General features: G+C 53.3%; 1 protein-coding gene across 8 annotated transcripts in view; it reads left to right on the top strand.

Annotated features, from left to right (window-relative positions):
* The window catches only part of DNM2 (dynamin 2), a 91,694-nt gene that overhangs the window by 50,838 nt on the left and 24,895 nt on the right, over positions 1-15,961 (top strand). For 4 of the 8 annotated variants that reach the window (XM_068536987.1, XM_068536984.1, XM_068536982.1 and 1 more), the window contains exons 6-12: positions 354-514; positions 3,478-3,620; positions 8,144-8,279; positions 9,516-9,583; positions 10,199-10,337; positions 12,729-12,815; positions 15,080-15,150. In XM_068536987.1, the coding sequence (XP_068393088.1) occupies positions 354-514; positions 3,478-3,620; positions 8,144-8,279; positions 9,516-9,583; positions 10,199-10,337; positions 12,729-12,815; positions 15,080-15,150 (805 nt within the window). Of the gene's footprint in view, positions 1-353; positions 515-3,477; positions 3,621-8,143; positions 8,280-9,515; positions 9,584-10,198; positions 10,338-11,433; positions 11,573-12,728; positions 12,816-15,079; positions 15,151-15,961 lie in introns of all 8 variants that reach the window. The other 4 variants (XM_068536983.1, XM_068536981.1, XM_068536986.1 and 1 more) reach the window with 1 other exon arrangement.

Here is a 15,961-nt window from a genome sequence, read left to right as displayed (position 1 = left end):
AAGATTAGCTGTCCCCCATTGCCCTTCTTTTTGAAGTTTTTTTTTCTGTTTCTAAAGCTCGGATTGTGGATTTCATCTTCTCCAGAGCTTTTCTCTACCCAGCCCCTCACACCATGCTGAATATAACTTCTTCCTCCAAACACTTGTGTTGCTTTTCAGGACTGTACTCAGTGTTTGCATTCTCCGTGTTGCTTCTGAGTAATGCGTATGGCTTGTCACCTCGTCTGTGAGTGACTTGTAGGGCAAGATCCATGTCTGCACCCCCACATTGCCTGGTCCCATGCAAAAAAGGTGGGCATCTGGGCTCCTTGGCTTGCCTGGCACTGCCCTGACCTGGACCTCTCTCCCCACAGGCTACATTGGCGTGGTGAACCGCAGCCAGAAGGACATTGAGGGCAAGAAGGACATCCGTGCAGCGCTGGCGGCCGAGAGGAAGTTTTTCCTCTCCCACCCGGCCTACCGGCACATGGCGGACCGCATGGGCACCTCACACCTGCAGAAGACTCTGAATCAGGTACAGCAAGGGTTTTGTGCAGTTGCTCAGGCTGCGCACTGCACAACAGCTGCCATCCACAATGCCGTTGGCCGTGGTCTAGAGCAGCACTTGTTTTAGCAAAATGGGTTCAGTGAACATTTGACTCAGGGCCTGGAGAAGAGTGGGTGTTCAGTAAGTCTGTACTGGTACTATTATTACCATCACTACTATTGTTACCATTATTTTTATTTAAAAAAAAATTGTATTGAGGTATAGTTGATTTACAATGTTGGCTTAATTTCTGCTGTACAGCAAAGTGATTCAGTTATACATATATATATTCTTTTTCATATTCTTTTCCATTATGGTCTGTCACAGGATATTGACTATAGTTGCCTGGGCTGTACAGTAGGACCTTGTTGTTTATTACCATTATTTTAATTACCACCGTGATTATTTAGTCACGTACCCAGAAGTTTGCGTACAGTTCCTGACACTGATGACCTGGGTTACGAATGCCTCGCCTGGACCAACACCGGCTGGCTGGCAGTGCTCGACAGTAGCCAAGTGGGAGGACTTCGGAGCCTGGCCTTCCTTGGTCCAAAGCCTAGCCCCGCCTCTCCGAGCCTCCCCGTCCATCAGGCCGGAATCATCTGCATCCCTGCCCCCAGGGCTGGCGTCTGCTACGTGAAATGCAGCACATATCAAATGCCAGCAACTCTGGTATCTCACTGCTTTTCTAGTGTTCTTTTTTCCCACAGGTAGTATATTCACAGGGCTCATAAAAAATACCAGTGTTTAAAAGTATATAGTGAAGCGCCCCCATCTGCCCCTGCTTCCCACCCCTAGGGCACCACTGTTAACACCGCCTGAGTTTCTTTCTGTTCATAAAAGCAGAAAGGACTTTTGAGAATCACATTTCTCTGTTTCTTGCGTAGTCATGGATACCCGCCCCTTGGTTTTTTTTTTTTTTCCTTTTGCTCAGCAGTATCTCCTGGAGCTCTGTCCCTACAGAAAAAGCTTCCTCACTCTTTTTCGTGGCCCTGTAGTAGTCCCTGAACACATGGGTCTTAGGCTGTTTAACCAGGCTCTTTTTGGAAGGCTGGTTTCTAATGTTCCTAGTCAGTAAAAGGCTGCTGTTTAATAACATCGTTTTGCATGTGTGCCAATTTCTACGAGAGTAAAATCCCTAATGTGGGATTATGTAGCTATACTGTAGCAGGCAGTGTGGTCCTTAGTGGCCCCGGGGTTACGAGGAGTTCCCCCTCAGTGCTATATGGTAGCATCTCGGATGGGGCAGGGCCTCAGAGCGACAGTCTGAGTCCTTCATGGCAGCAGTGGGACACAGTGGCAATGTGGGAGCTGGGCCCTGTCCTTAGGGAAGGGATGTTTCTAATTGGGGGCGCCAGGTAGAGGCACAGTCGAGCGTTAGGCAGTGATGGGGCCGGGAAGAGAGCTGGCGCAGAGCAGGAAGGCAGAGCAGGCAGCTCAGCAGAACAAAGAGGGAAGTAAGTGTCCGGTGGGAGGGGCCCTCCAGGAAAGGAAGCAGCGGTCTGCCTGGGCAGGGGGTGGAGGGAGAGGAAGGGAAGTAAAACTCCCCGCAGGTGCCTGGGGCCCCCTCTGAGAGCCGCAGGTGAGCAGCCCAGCTGGCCTTCTGGGGGCCTAGCTCCACATCCTGGTGCTTCCTGGTCCCCCCCACCTCCTTTGCCTGGCGAGCTAAATGGGGCCACCGTAACGCCCCAGGATGCTGTCGGGGACCGGAGTGGACTGCCGCCCTTAGGGACCTGCAGCTCCCACAGGGAGGGGCCCCAGCTCACATAGGGCTTTGGGGTGACCATCAGATTCATTCCACGGAGTGTGAGGCTCCTTCATATGTTTTTTTTTCTAGCTTGATGGATAGTTTGTCATTTCTTTTGTCTTGTAGGACAGATGGCCACAAAACACTGCTTTTCACTTTGTGGGTTTTAGCTGATTTTATGGCTATTATTTTTTTCTTCCCTTCTCTCTTTCTCTTTTATCATAGTATTAAAAAAAGTCAGACAGTGCAAATATAGTGAATGTCCCATTTCCTCCCATCCCGCGATGGCTCTCTTCCCCTGAGGCGGCCGGTGTCACCACTTCCTGGGCTTCCTTCTCGAGACGCTAGACACTGATGTGTCTGTACCGCCAGCCTTCCTCTTCCTCCTGCTTCTCTTTTCCTTCTCTTCCCTTTCCGTCTTCCTTTTCACCACCTGAACAGTTAAGATATTTACCCACTGCTCTGTATCTAGCTTTCTCTTGAACGACCCATCTTGAGGCTCATTGCCTAACTTTTTCTGCACTGCTGCCCCCTTTTAAGATCCGTGAATACGGAACAAATCCCTGTGGTTCAAAGGCAGAACAATAGAGGAAAAGGGGGCTGCAGGGAAGGGTCCTTCCACCTGCCTGCTCCATTCTGCCCTTCTCTTGTGAACCATCCTTCCCTCTGTTCGTGCAAATGAAAATGTGTTCTTACTTTCTCCCCGTCTTTACAGAGGGGAGCACATCATAGGTGTGTTCGGTGCCTTTTTTGGCAAACTGTTTCTGTTGTAGTTTGTAGGGCCCGTCCCCGCGTCTGTACGTTCCCCCAGCGTTCTGCAGTGTGGATGCACCATCGCCCGTCTGAGAGTCCTTCTGTACCTGGGTCCTGCGGTGGCTTCTAGGCTTCCATCCCCCACACTGAGCGGCACCTGTGGGAGGCTGTTCCCGGTCAGCACTTGGGTCCTGCTGCCTGGTCCTTGCGAACAGCTGCGTGTACTCTTTGGTGTGGACAGCCTGGTTGATCTGTCCTCCCAGGGCCCCGCGGGCTGTTTTCAGCATCTCGCCGCTGTGGACAGAGCTGTGCCACCTCTCCCTGTCCCTCACGCCAGTGTGACTCCAGCTGGATGTTTCTGTTGGTCCCTCGAGGCTGGGGGTGGAGCGGGCCCGCCCCTTCTCAGCATCCTGCCCGTGCTGACCTCTGACCTCTAGCCTCTCTCCCGCAGCAACTGACCAACCACATCCGGGAGTCGCTGCCTGCCCTGCGCAGCAAGCTGCAGAGCCAGCTGCTGTCCCTGGAGAAGGAGGTGGAGGAGTACAAGAACTTCCGGCCCGACGACCCCACGCGCAAGACCAAAGCCCTGCTGCAGTATGTGCCCCTCCCCCCGCCGGGCGCTCCGGGGCTTCCACCTGGCCTCAGGCTCCCCCACTCATCCGTCCGTCCGTTCAACAAACACTTGGCCAGAGCCCCCTGTGTGCTAGGCCCTGTCTTGAGCACTCGGGTCTCCCCAGTGTACTGGGCAGACACCCCATATGCTCAGAACGGGGAGGGGGGAAGGATGAGGCAAGATAAGTAGATGAGAACATGTGTACTCTGTGAAATGGCCAAGTATCAAAGTAGGGAGGGGGCTAGAGAGCGCCAGGGTAGTTGTGGGCGTAGCATTTAAAATAAAGTGGCCAGTGAAGGCCCCCCTGAGACAGTGAGAGTCGGGCAGAGACCTGAAGAGGTGAGGAAGGGGGCCATGCAGAGTCCTGGGGATGGGGGCCCGGCCAGTGCAAAGGCCCTGAGGCAGGATTTCGTCCAGCATGTCGGAGAAGGCCCGTGTGGCTGGAGCAGAGTGAGCGAGGGGAGAGTGGGAGGAAGGGAGGGCGGGGAGGGAACAGGGTAGAGCCTACAGGGCTTTGTAGACCATGGGGACGGCTTTGGTTTTTGCTCTGAGGCGGGAGCCCTGGAGGGTTCTGAGCATCGGCAGGACATGGCCTGACTCAGGTGTTCACGGGCGCCCTCTGGCGGCTGCAGGGAGGACAGACATGGGGGGAGGGAGCCGAGCCATGTGTCAGCTACTTCTGCTTGGTTTCTTGGAATCCTCACCCTGACTCTAAGACGGTGCTCCCGGCAGCCACCCAGCTGTGAGTCGGAGGAGTGGGTGTGCCCCATGATCTCAGCTTCTCACCCGGGGCTCCTCCTGCCTCCGCACTCCAGGTGTCTGCCCTGCCAGGGACCCTTAGCTGGCTTGGCTAGAATGGGATCCAGAAGCTCCTTGGCACCTCAGATGGCGGATGGTGCCGCGTATAAGACCCCTCCCAGAGGGACACTGTCCTGTGTGGCCGTTACAGCCCTGACGTCCCCCTGCCCTCTCTGCCATGTGGCACTGCACAGTGGTGGGATCGGGGGTGAGAATGCTTTTAACATCAGACGGCCTCAGCCCATTCCGAAAAGCTTTCTGCAGCGCCAACGCTGGTCCCTTGCAGGCTTTAGGAGGAGATCTGGTCTAGCCTGTGCTGCAGAGGCCACGGCCTGGGGCTAAACCTGGGCCTGATGGGCAACCACAGGCAGGTGACCACACCCCTCTGAGCCTCATTTTCCTCGCCCCTAAAATGAGGACCGCAGCGGCTGTCACATCACGTGGCCATTGGGGAATCTTGGAAGATGCTTTTGGGGCCCTGGGCGGGGCGGGCCAGGGGACGCCCTCCAAGACAGCACCCATCCCCCAGGGTTCGTGTCATTGTTCACCAGTGCCCTGCGGCCCGGCCCGGGTGGTTTTGACATCACAGTGGAGGTGCACTGCTGTCATCTGCGGCCCCTCAGCGAGGGCTGGTGTTCCTTATTTAGCATCTTATCTGCAGTCCCAGATCCTCCTGCAGGCTATGGGCCACACAGACCAGCGGCCAGCAGAGGCCCTTGCTTCTTCCCTGCTGGCGGGCGTCCCTTTGAATGGCTTGTTGCATGACCTCCTCCTCGGCCTTTATTATAAAAATGACTGCCTTCATGTGTACAGAGGGTGAAAACTTCCCCTCCTCCTCTGCACCCCGGTTCCCGTCTCCAGGCTCTTGTCTTACCAGAGAATGAGAACAGTGGCATCAGACTAGCCCCCAGTTCTGCTCTCTCGCAGCTGATGGAAGTGGCATCGAGAGCCTTCCACTTCCCACGGCCGCCCGGAGTATCCCATACGCTCTTCCCCTGACCCGATGCCCCTAGGGGACGTTCGGGTATTTTTTTTGCTTCTTCGATAGATGCTTCTCGAATTCATTGTTGAGCGCACAAGCGAGGATTCCCGCAGGGCAGACTCCTAAAAGAGGGATCGCTAGCTTGAGGAGAACTTGAATTTGCATCAGTAGCGCTTCCGTGGCCTCCAGGGGGGCCCATGCCCGCTGGCCCTCCCGGCCTGGTTCTGGGCGCCCCCTCGGGTCCCACACAGGTATATATGGTATGTGGCTCACTTGGAGCCAGTGATAGGAAAGCTAACTGTCTTTACTTTAACCATCCTCCTTGCCGTGATCGATTGTTCCGAGTCTGGCTTTTTCCTCCCAGGCACAGCTTGGTCCTTGCTCCATGTCGGGGAACCAAGTTATACAGTGACCTTCACCTCAGCTCCTTCCCGTGCATAGAACACAGATCACTTGAAACCCTGGCAGGTTTTTTTCCCCAAGCAGAGGTGATCGGGGACATTTTTCAAACCAGCTCCTGTCCCTCGGCTTTTCTGTCTTGCACCTGGATCTCTCTCCTTCTAGAACTAGGAGCAGGAATGCACGTTCCCTAGACGTGCAGCTGTGGCTCTAAACTCAGGACCATTCATCTCTAGGGACCGCTGGTCATCTGTAGATATCTTACCTGCCCTGTACCTTGGTGTATTTATTTGCTGTGGCTGCAGCAAAGTACCACAAACTGGGTGGCTTAAACTAAAATAGAAATTTATTGGGAATTCCCTGGCGGTCCAGTGGTTAGGGCTCTGTGCTCTCACTGCCGAGGGCTTGGGTTCAATCCCTGGTCAGAGAAGTAAGATCCCACAAGCCCTGCAGTGTGGCCAAAAAAAAAAAAAAAAAAAGAAAAAGAAATTTATCGTCTCATAGTCATGTACACTGAGTGTCCAAAATCAAGGTGTCGGCAGGGTTGGTTTCTTCTGTGGACTTCGAGTGGCTTGCTGGCAACTTTGGGGCTCCCAATCTCTGTCTTATCTTCACATGCCATTCTTCCTGTGTGTGTGTCCAAATTTCCCCTTTTTCTAAGGACACCAGTCACAGTGGCTTAGGGGCCCACCCTTCTCCAGTATGACCTCATCTTAACTAATGACATCTGCAAAGACTCTTGTTTCCAAATAAGATCACATTCTGAGGTACTGGAGGTTAGGACATCAACATGAATTTTGGGGGGACACAATTTAACCCATGACAGTTGGCAAGGATGCTCTCTGAGTGCAGCTCGGACTCCAGGGCCCCTGGGAGGCTGGTGCTCACGTATGCTACGTCTTTTCCCTTCCGAGTCTGGCGGCAGCTGGCGTAGGCTTCATCCTGCTCCCTAAACCACTCCCTGCTCTGTACTCTGTCCTTGCTGTAGTGCTAAGCCTTTTACCATCTTGGCCCTGATTTGGCCACCGTTCAAGGTCCCCATTCCAGGTGCAGCATTAACGTAGGCCTTTGTGTGTCTCTGGGAAGGAAGTCAAGTGTGGGCACTGTCTGCTTCATGTGGGCAGAGAGCTTCTGGGGATCTGGGACACCCTGTGCGTGACCCCCTGGGTGTTCAGGAAGAACCCCATCCATTGGTGGCCGAGCCTGGCCGCCCTGGCAGCTTGCAGGCATCAGCTGTATTTGCCCGTAAGAGCCGGGCTTCTCTGTGCCAGGGAACTGCCAGCTCCCTGCTGCCAGCCCAGTGCGGGAAACTTCTGGGGAAACTCTACACAGTACTTGAGGAGATCCAGAACTGGGGGAATGGAAATGAGGAAATGATTCAGACAGACAGTGCCAGGGACTGGGGGAAACAATTAGAAATGCTAAAGAAAACCAAAACACTGATAAATATCTTGGTTCTTTACTGCTCACTTCCTTGCAGCACTAATCAGCAATACTCTGAGACACTTCTTTTTTAAGGGCTGGGCTGGGTTCTAAGGGGCCACGCATGGTGTTACCACATTTCATCAATTACGTGTGCACTTAAAAAAATTTTTTTAACTTCTCAAATCAGATGATTCAGGTGAATTACCATTAATTGGCAACATTTTTCTTTCTGGGGGGTGTCCAGGCCATTAGTGTATTTGGGGACCAATGCCTGCTTTGAGTTGATGAAATCTAGAAACTCCTTAAATCCTTATTACAGTGACCCTGTGTGGAAGTGCTGTTACAACCAACCCACTTTGCAGATGAAGAAACTGAGGCTCAGAGGGCAGAGCCACCTGTCCAAGGCCTCTCAGCCCATCAGTGGTGGAGTCCTGACCCAAACAGACTGGGAGGTGGCGGGAACCAGTGGAAGCCACCTGAATTGTGTGGAGGGGCTCCCTTTTCATGGCACGGTCCTGCCGGATCAGGCCAAACCTCAGGGCAGAGGTTGCTAAACTGTGACCCCCCGACACACGCCCCGCACCTCCCTCTTGCCATCTGCAAAATGGGAGTAATAATTGCCCCCCCCCCCCCCCCCCGCCCCCAACTCAATGAATGAATGGTCGTAACGGGCCTATAGAGCGGGCCTGGTGTGTAGCAAGTGCTTGCCTCTGGCAGCTCCTGGATTTTGTCTGTTTTTGCTGCTAAAAAATAAAAAGATGGGCGTTCCCTGGTGGCCTAGTGGTTAGGATACAGTGCTTTCACTGCGGAGGAAAGTAAGCCACGGCTTGACCAGGGACGTAATTCCGGAGCTGTGTTAAAACCTCTGCTTTGACCTTTGGGTTTTCTCTTTCCTCATAGGATGGTCCAGCAGTTTGGGGTGGACTTCGAAAAGAGGATCGAGGGCTCTGGAGACCAAGTGGACACGCTGGAGCTCTCCGGGGGTGCCCGGATCAATCGCATCTTCCACGAGCGGTTTCCCTTCGAGCTGGTGAAGGTAGCACTGCCCGGGCCGGGCCCTCTGGTCAGCCTTGACCCTCCTGCTCAGTCGGCCTTGAACCCGGCCTCCTCCCAGGCCACGAGGTCTCGAGCTCCCACTTCCAGGCCCGGGCCTCCTTCCCTGAGCTTAGAGATTTCCAGCAGAGCTGTATAAAAAGTTCCATTTTCTTCCTCTGAATACATGTTCTTTGCAAAGTACATAGAAAATATAGGTAAATTCACATGGGAAAATGTCCCCAGCATGTGGTTGAAAGGGAAAAAGCAGATTATGGAGCCAGCATATGCAACAGAACATACAGATGACAGTTATAACATCCTTCATATGAAATCATACACGCATGTCTAGATGTGTGTCTTTGCAGAGACAGATCTGCAAGGATAGTCACAAAATGTCAGCTATGGGTGCTGGGATTGGAGGTTTTCTTTTTGTTTTAATTGCTTGAAGTTTTACACTTTATCACAGTGAGCGCATGCCATCTCTGTAAAAACCAGTCATGTTTTCAATAGAAGAGCAAAAGCTAAAAGGAAAAAAACACCCATAATCCTAACACCCACAGACAACGCCTCTTAGCACCTGGATGTGTGTCCTTTGAGAATTATTTCTGTGCAAATGCAGGCAAAAAGCCTCCCTGCATCCACAAGCACAGTACATATATTCATGCATACCAGTGTGTGCATATGTATTTTTTTTAAGTAATTATGCATCTTTGTATTCTTTTTTTTTTTTTTTCATATAATTTGCCATCTTTCCAAACTAGTATATACATTTCATGCATTGTCAATGGCAAAACACTATCTTATTTTATGACTGTCCCATCGTTCATTTAACCAGTCTCCCATTTGGGGGCATTTAGGTTCTTTGCACATTTTTCAGCAGTTACGGATGGTTTTGTGAATGTAGCTAATTCTTGATTAATTCCTCAAGATAAATTCCTAGAGCTCTTAAAACTACCTTGTGACAGTATAGGTATGTTTTTAGAGGTATGTTTTGATTTGTACTGCCACGTAGCCCAGAAGAAAGTTTGAGTTGATTTTCCTTCCAAGAGAGCAAGAGTGTCAGTTTCAGAGCATCCTTGCTGAAACTGAGTTTTAATGTTCTTGAAAATTTTGACCAATTAAATATTCTGCCCTGTGAATATAAACGGTACACAGGAGGTGACATTCCCTAGGTACAGACCTGATGTGGCGGTGCCTCAGGTACCTCCTTGCATGTGTTTGGTTTGTCTCTTCTCAGATGGAGTTCGATGAGAAGGACTTAAGACGGGAGATCAGCTACGCCATTAAGAATATCCACGGAGTCAGGCAAGTTCCACGGGGGGAGGCGCCGTGTTCCCTTCACCTCCATTGTGCCACCTTGCAGCCAGTCAGTCCCCACAATCCTTGGGGTGCCCCGATTGGGAGGCCTGGAGAGGGCTCTGGGATGGTTTGAAGTAGCTGTCAGTCTCTCCCTCTGGGTCTCCGAAGGCACTCGAGGGTGGATGTGCTTAGTTCTGTGTGGATCTGTCATAAGCCCCGCGGCTGTCCGGGCTGTCCGCTGCCCTTGGGTTAAGCATGGGTTAAAGGGCCCAGTTACCGTGGTCAGCCAAGTCAGAAAGCTTGCTGCAGATTTGCCCTGGGGGGGTGGGGAGGAAGTCAGAGCCAAGGCACGATTGCAGGAACCCAGCACTTGTCCCCGTCATGGGTGCCCCGGACGCCTCCTGGGTCCCCAGCGTTTTGCTCCCGCCCTCCACTCTTGTGTCGCCGTGGGGTCCTCAGATCGCCCCGGGGGGTTCCAAGTAGCGGACGCGGGCGTCCGACCCCCAGACTTGCTGCAACCTTGGCTCTCTCGGGAACCCAACCCGAGCCTATGAAATCGCTGACCGTGCTTTGTTTCTCTCTGACTTATCTCCCCTGCCCCCCGGGTACGGATGGTTTTAGGACCGGGCTCTTCACCCCGGACTTGGCATTCGAGGCCATTGTGAAAAAGCAGGTCGTCAAGCTGAAAGAGCCCTGTCTGAAATGTGTCGACCTGGTTATCCAGGAGCTAATCAATACAGTTAGGCAGTGTACCAGTAAGGTATTGGACCCTCGGCAGGGTGACTCCTGGCCTTGTGGAAACGGGGCTGTGGGAGTTTGGTATCAGGCTCCCGGTGCTGCTTGGCCTTTGCCCCGCTGGTCCCCCTCCCTCCCCTTCCCAGATTGCCTCAGTTTCCAAGAACGTGGCCTCTACCCAGAGGCTGGGGCAGAAGCGTTTTGGCCTGGGTGCAGCCCGGGGGTGCCAGGCCTCCAGATTCCAGACTGGTGGGCAGGGCTCCCTGGGACCCTGATACCAAGCTTAGCATGTGTCTGATGGGGGTCTTGCTGGGCTGTCGCTTTGCTGTCTTCTGGGAAGCAGAGAGGGACCTCGCGTCACCTGCTGGAGGCCAAGCTCCCTGAACCTCCCTGCCCCTCACAAATGCCTTCTTGACAAATGCCTGGCACCCTCAGGCTTTCCCGGAGCCAGCCACTTCTCTGTCCCCAAGGCGCCGAGAAAGGCCCAAACGCCAGCGGCCTATGGAGTGCTCGGCCCTGGGCTCGCCCCTAACAGCCTCCACCAGCTCCCGCAGGAGCAGTGCTGTCCCAGGGCAGTGGCCCTCGGACCCCGGGCCTGGTTCCCGGGGCGGCACATGTTGGCCAAGGTGCTGAAGCGCTTCCTGGTGGCCAGTTTGTGCTTGCACGTCCCCCATGGCCGTGGAGCTCTGGGTCGGCCTTCCAAGGCAGGAGTTTCTGCTTCATCCTTCTGTTCTCAGTCTGGAAAAGCCCACATTTGCTTCTTAAGCTTCTTCGATTGGAAAAGGGAAGGGAAAGAAACCCAGATGGTTTGGCGATGTTCGTCCTAGAGCCCATTGTCACAGACACGAAAAGGCAAGGCCTCCCCAAACCTTTAGCTGTTCGTACGCTGACTCCCACCCGTGGCACTTTTATAATTAAACCCCAGACTAAGCCCACCCCTTGGACCCAGGTCGCCTCTTGATCCGAAGCAGCTTCCGGGGCAAATGCGGGCGCAGGCTCTTCCATGCATGTCACTAACCAGCTGACTCTCGTTTCTTCTTTCTCCGTCTCCCGTCCCGCGTGTGTGGCCTGCACTGCCCCTGGGTGTCTTTTTACCTCATCCCGCCCTCCGCATGACCCAGGACGGGGCTCTTCACCCCCGACATGGCCTTTGAAGCCATTGTGAAAAAACAGATTGTAAAACTCAAAGAGCCAAGTTTGAAGTGTGTTGATCTCGTGGTCTCAGAACTGGCCACGGTCATTAAAAAGTGTGCCGAGAAGGTAACAGAAGGTTTCATTATTATCACCTATGCTTCTGTCCCCCATCTTCTCTTTCCCATCGTGAGTCTTAACCCAAGCATCTGGGAAACTCTGCCTCGGCAGGAACCCCCTTCCGTGGGCCAGTGGTCACTTGGAGACATCTCAACTTTGCCTTGGCTGACACAAGGGGGTGGGCCAGTCGCACTTGGGTTCCACCTTTGCATTTTGGGCCTCTGACGGGGATGAAAGGCCTTTGATGTCGCCAGATGCACTTACTAAGCAGGCAGCAGGGATGAGTGCCCATGCCCATCCCTGGAACGCTTTGAGAAAGGTGGTTTCCAAACTGCCACCAACGCGGTGAAACACTTCGCCAGTGTGCTGATCTGCGTGTTCTCACATCACAAGGCATTTAAGAATTTTTCAGAATTCCTAGGCGGTCCAGTGGTTAGGACTCTGCAGTTCCACTGCAGAGGGCCCGGGTTCGATCCCTGGTCGGGGAACTGAGATCTCACAAGCCGCGTGGTGTAGCCAAAAAAAAAAAAATGGAATTTTTCCTCGAGTGATTTTGACCATTTGCTCAATTTTTCCCAACTCGTGGTCTTTCCCCAAACCATGGAAGGTGGGCTTCTGTGCGTTAGTTTGGTTGCTGCTGCAAAGGCTGGGGCAGCGGGGGTGTCAGAGGAGTGGATCCCAAAGGTGAGATGATCGGGAGCAGTTTCCCGCCCCCCGCAAGGGAGTCCCTCCGAGGTCGATGGCCCAGATGCTGGCCCTCCCCCCATTCTAGAACGGGCGCTGCTGGGCACTCCTGAGCTGCGCTCGGGCCCTCGCCCTGGTGGCCCAGGGGCTTTAATTACACTGTGTCCTTGCTCTCACCCAGCACTTCGAGGGAGGGGGGTGGCTGTCACCCGCTTTCTCTGCCACTTTCCACCTCCGAAACGCATTCTCGAAAAGCACCTCTGCTTGTGTGCGGGCACCCTCTCGGTCTCTCCGGCCCACCGTCCCCCCCACCGTCCCCTTCTTGTCTGCCGGCTGGAGCAGCTCTGAGACAGGAGCGGGGTGGGGAACCGGTGGGCCCACTCCATGTCACCCCCACCTCCGCCCATGTTTTCCGTTTGGCTCACTTTGCTGCCCAAGCCGCGAGGACCCAGCCGACGCCGCCACTCTGCTTTCCCTCCAGCTCAGCTCCTACCCCCGGTTGCGAGAGGAGACCGAACGAATCGTCACCACTTACATCCGGGAACGGGAGGGGAGGACCAAGGACCAGGTACTGGCTTTTTGTTGCATTCTTCAGATACAGTTTATGTGCATTAGATCTTGGTTGTGCAGTGTGAGTTTTGACAAATGCGTACAGCAAGGTCACCACCACCTCACTCAACATACAGAACGGTTCTGCCACCACCCCCCAAATCCCCATCCTTGTGCCCCTTTGTCGTTAATCCCTCCCCGACCCCCAGGCCCCCAGGCCCCCAGGCCCTCAGGCCCTGGCAACCACTAGGTTGCTCCCCGTCCCTGTAGTTTTGCCTTTTCCAGAATGTCATGCGAACGGACTCTTGCTGTGGTAGCCTTTTGATCCTGTGTCCCTTCACTCTGCACCATGCATTCAGGACTCATCCCTGTTGTTTGTGGTGTAGCCAAAATGTGTCTCTTAGGACTGCCAAGTAGTGTTTCATGGTGCACGTGGACCACAGCCTGCTTATCCATTCACCCACCGGAACATGTTTGAGTGCTTTTTGTGTTTTCACATTGTCTTATGAAGACCGTCATAAGCATACCCAAAGGTGGAAAGTGAGATGCCCCACACAGCCACAGTTCAAGTCTCACCTGTCACCTACTCAGCCCAGGGCTGTCATCCTGCCTTCATGTGGCCCGACACCTGGTTTGGGTTATTTCCCCCACGGTGGTCCACTGTGTTCTCTCTCTTTTTTTTTTTTTTTTAATTGAAGTATAGTTGATTTACAGTGTGTGCCAATCTCTGCAGTACAGCAAAGTGACTCGGTTATACACATATAGACTTTCTTTTTTTTATATATATATTATTTTCCTTTATGGTTTATCCCAGGAGATTGGCAGCTGTTTATTCAAACTGGAACCGAAACAAGCCAACCTTGTTGTATTTGGTTGTGAGATCACCTTGTTTAGAACAGTCCCTCTCCCCTTGACATTGACGGAGAAGAAACTTGCTCATTTGTCCTTCACAGGGTCCCCCATTCCCTCGAAGCTTCTGTAACCTGGAAGTTCTGTGAAAAGCTTGAGAGATTCCAATTTGTTTTGTTGTCATTGTTGGCACGAATGCTGCTGTCCCTTACATACACACAAGAGCCCCCAGTTGCCCCACTGTTGTCATGGCTGGGCTCTGGGGCAACAGGACTCAGACCTTTTAAACCAGAGACAGTGTCTCCCATGGACAGAGCACCCCAGCATTTTCCAACAACAACCCCCCAAGATCTGAGTGCCTGGCCCACTTTATGCTTGAGGGTTCAGAGGCACAGTGAAGTGACAGGACTGTTTAAGGTCCCGTGTCTTATCTGAGACGACACCCTGGCTGGCTGGTGTGTGCCTTTGTGCCCGTGTGTTTCATTTTAATGTCCTCACCTGGCCAAATTACCTTTGCCAGTTTTTTGTTGGTATTAATTTTACCTAAGTATAGTTTTTTTGTTTTTTTAAAAAAATTTATTTATTTATTTTTAGCTGCGTTGGGTCTTCGTTGCTGCGTGCGGGCTTTCTCTAGTTGCAGTGAGCAGGTGCTACTCTTCGTTGCGGTGCACGGGCTTCTTATTGTGGTGGCTTCTCTTGTTGCAGAGCACGGGCTGTAGGCACGCGGGCTTCAGTAGCTGTGGCTCGCGGGCTCTAGAGCGCAGGCTCAGTAGTTGTGGCGCACGGGCTTAGTTGTTCCGCGGCAGGTGGGATCTTCCCGGACTAGGGATCGAACCCGTGTCCCCTGCATTGGCAGGTGGATTCTTAACCACTGCGCCACTAGGGAAGTTCTTTACTGAAGTATAGTTGATTTACAATGTTGTTTAATTTCTGCTGTACAGGAAAGTGATTCAGTTATCCACGTATATACATTCTTTTTCATGTTCTTTTCCGTTATGGTTTATCACAGGATATTGAATGTAGTTTCCACCTTTGCCGTTTTAATGAGGCACTTATAGCATGCCGGGCGCTACTCTCAACATGACATATTGTGACCTATTTAAGCCTTTGCAGTGAGGCCTTATTGCCCTCCCTACTCCAGGCCTCGGAGGCCACACTTGTGACTACCACGTTGGGCTGCCTCACTCTGCTCTGTTGGCCCAGTCTTTCTCACTTGTGAAGCCTTGGTGTCTGGAAGCACCCATGCCCCCTTCCCCCTGCAGACGGGCCCCAGGATATGGGAAGGGGTGGGTGGGTGACCGCTGTTCTCCTGCCTGGGAAACAGCGTGGTTGTTTCGGGGCACCCCCTGCTGGCGGGTGCGGGAAGTGCTCTGGCAGCGGCCCCTCCCTGCCACGCTGGGCTCTGTACTCACCATGACCCCTGCTTTCCCCCAGATTCTTCTTCTGATCGACATCGAGCAGTCCTACATCAACACGAACCACGAAGACTTCATTGGATTTGCCAAGTATGTACTTTTCAAGATAGCGGCTGGTGGGGTGGCATGAGTGTCCACCCTCAGAGCCACGCCTTGAGAGAGGCGGTCAAGTTGGGATTCCGCTGCTGGGCCGGGGCACGAGGGTCTCTCTGTCAGGGGTCCCCAGGTGAAGGGCGGGGCCATCGGAGAGCATCTGGAAGCTTTGCTGGGTAGCAGTGACCCTCCCCCCCCCAGCCTCGTTGTCCCCAGTGCACCTCCTGTGGGGCACCCCCATGGTTAGTTTAAGGAGGAAAGGGCAGTCCAGTGGTCAGAGGCTTCAAGAAAGGGCAAGGCTAACTAGCGTTCAGTGCTTCCTTTCCTGCAGGACTTCTCGGAGCCTTTCATAGACTCACGTGCAGCTTTCCCAGTCTCCCCCACATGCACTGGGCCCTTTCACTGAGCAGCTCAGGGGCTCAGGGCTCCAGGGGCTGCTCTTTGGGAAGTGCTGCCAGGATTTGCATGGCTTCTGTCCATATGCTGTAGATTTAAAACTAGAACCTTCCACGGCACCCGGATAAGGGGCCAGAAGAGCAGGGAGCTGATTTCAGCAGGATATAAATATAAATGCTGGTGGCCTCCAGTGTCACCCACTGATGCCATCAGCCCCCCGCCTCGGTGAGTATCACACAGATTGTTCTGATGGCTCCCGAAGGTCCTCTTTCCGGAGCCTGATAGAATAAAAGGCGGTTGGTAGCCAGCCTCCTTGTATTGGTTTAGCCAGTATCGCTGGTGTGCTTTCATTGCACCAGGCCCTGTGATAACAGCAGTCAGCAGGCACAGACCCAGGTCCCCACCCTGAAAG

The sequence above is a fragment of the Eschrichtius robustus genome, chromosome 2 (assembly GCF_028021215.1).
Source record: "Eschrichtius robustus isolate mEscRob2 chromosome 2, mEscRob2.pri, whole genome shotgun sequence".
Taxonomy (NCBI): domain Eukaryota; kingdom Metazoa; phylum Chordata; class Mammalia; order Artiodactyla; family Eschrichtiidae; genus Eschrichtius; species Eschrichtius robustus.
The sequence above is the reverse complement of the archived record's forward strand: the minus strand, read 5'-3'. Positions and strand labels throughout refer to the sequence as shown.